A 2,403-nucleotide genomic window follows, 5' to 3' on the forward strand; every position below is an offset into this window, starting at 1 on the left:
CGCTAAAAGTAAGATATTTTTATTTTAATTGTAAAATTATATTTTTTAAAAAACAAAATCAAGTACAATAATTAAAAATCGTAATCATTCATTATTTTCAACCATTAAAAGATATCTTGTTCGCCATAAAGCAATATGCGATCTGTTTCCTTATTTTCGATCATCTTTTCCTTGCTTTCTCGTTCTACCATTTAAAATATAAAAATACATACATAAAGACTCAGCTATAATCATCGTTCAATTATCATCTTCCAAAGCAAAATAATTTACCTTCCGGGCCCGTTGATGGGTACCTTTTTTTTCAATCAAATTACACATACATCAGCCATGTGTAGAAAAATTAACAAAGAAAACAAAATATTTCATATTTTTTAACATTCTGGGTCAAAACCCAGCCGGATGACCCGACCAGGTGAGTTACATGAGCGCAAGATAGCCAACGATGCCAGGCAGCAAGGCTTAAACTAAGACGCGCCACGAGCGCAGTTAACAAAGACAAACCCCACGCGCCACCGTAGAAGATGCTATTCTCTCTCGTCAGGAACAGTATTCAGATCCAAGAGTGCAACGTTCGTTCCTTTGTTCACAGAAGCTAAACCATCATCAGGTTCTCGTGATGGATCCGATAATTTATTCCCACCGTTACCTTTCTCGAAGTATTTCACCGCCTCTCGCATCCGTCGCAGAATAGCAAAAAATTCATCCACCTCATCTTCCGTCGGAGGAGGCACCACCACCGAATCGATCTCTACAATCTTCCCCTTGGCTTCCTTTTCTTTCTTCCGATGTCCACCTCCTCCGCTACCGCCATCCACCGCCCTGCTCCGCTTCTTCTGATCTCTCTCCATGCCCTAACAATAATTCTATTATATTCTCACCAAAACCTCCCTCTTAATATAAACGAGCTCCTCACACATATCACATGGGTGTATTATTGGTTTATATATTCTCCGATCCCCATAGTTTCTTTGCAATTACGACTCTCACACATACAAATCACACATCTCTATGTCTAACAACTATCTTTGTTATAAAAGGCTTTGGTGTGGACCTTAAAATATTCTAAATAAATAGACTTTCCGCTTTTCTGGTCTCCATGAACAGCAAGTGACGACGATCCTACGAATTTAGATGACGTCATACTGCTGTCATAAGCACCCAGGACGGACCCAGCAACTAGACAAATTTGATTTTTTTTAAACGCACCGAAGATTTTTAAATGACTAGGGCTACAGTGAGCAATTACAGTGGATCAATTGGAAAGTAAAGTTACAGGATCTTCTGTTCAAATTGGGAAGAGAAACTATTGATGTATGATTAAAGGAAATCAATTCACACCAAACCTAATATTCGATGGATCCGACCCAATTTTGGAAAACACCGGAAATCTCTAATTTGACCGAGATGAATTTTTAAGTCCGGATGCTATTATGAATTTTTTTTTGAAACGACAAACTAACTAACCTACACCTAATATCCACCTATGTTTCCACGAGACTTGAACCTATGACCTCTCTTATGAGAGAATCACTCCTTACTGTTAGGCCATTGGGTCTTTGGTGGATGCTATTATGAATAGCCCCTATTATTCCTGCCCAAAGTTTTGACGGGTCATTCTTATATTTCTAACACCATTTAGCAAAGTTGGAGAGACATTCGAGGCACTCAAACTACCCACACCGAGACCCTCGTTAGATTTTTGGTGCCATCACTTTTTCCTACTGACACCCAACATATATTTGTTTGAAGAGTTTCCACCCAAAGAAAGGTTTTTCAAGCACGTTCCAATTCATCAATGACTTAAAGAGGAGCTTTAAACAAAGAAAAGAAATAAATTAGAAGGCTCCCAAGCACCTCTTTAGTGAGTGTAAGTCTAGATTGGAACCTGTCGATCGCCAGCTTCAAATTTTTTATTAAAGATATGTTCTTTCAGATGGGAAGACCAAGATATGTGTAGGGTAACGACACCGGCCGACAATGTAGGATAGCCACTGATGTGAAGTTGATCTTTGGGTCAGCTCCGTTAGTGGAACGCCGTGATGAGGTAGAGACCTGAATCACAATAAAAAAGGGATCATCAGTAGTGTTTCGGAAGGAAGTCCTGAAAGAACGTTCTAACAGTCAAGTTAGTCTTTGGTGGAGGTGAATATATGAGCATTGAAAGAGTAGATGATGAAACCCTTTTACCATAAAAGACATGCGATCTTTTATAGTGATGCATTTGACATATATCCTGCTCTGGGAGATAGGGCTGTCAAACCCAAATCGGGGTAGTGACGTTGATTGGTGGATCGTACATTTGTCTTGTGATTAGCTTAACAGTGATAGTGATGCGTGCACCACTATCACTAGAGATTGCATGTGCTCTTTTGTCGCCTAGAGACTTAACCACGAGTGTTCTAA

The 2,403-nt window shown here is 39.5% G+C and overlaps 1 protein-coding gene across 1 annotated transcript; it reads right to left on the bottom strand.

Annotated features, from left to right (window-relative positions):
• Positions 1-220: 220 nt before the first annotated feature.
• On the bottom strand, positions 221-1,040 carry NIMIN-2 (NIM1-interacting 2). The gene has a single exon (XM_079026675.1). The coding sequence runs from the start codon at positions 846-848 to the stop codon at positions 525-527; it is 324 nt and encodes a 107-aa protein (XP_078882801.1). The 5' UTR covers positions 849-1,040; the 3' UTR covers positions 221-524.
• Positions 1,041-2,403: the final 1,363 nt, after the last annotated feature.

Source organism: Lactuca serriola, chromosome 2 (genome assembly GCF_051521515.1).
Source record: "Lactuca serriola cultivar US96UC23 chromosome 2, Lser_US96UC23_V15, whole genome shotgun sequence".
In the NCBI taxonomy this organism is placed as follows: domain Eukaryota; kingdom Viridiplantae; phylum Streptophyta; class Magnoliopsida; order Asterales; family Asteraceae; genus Lactuca; species Lactuca serriola.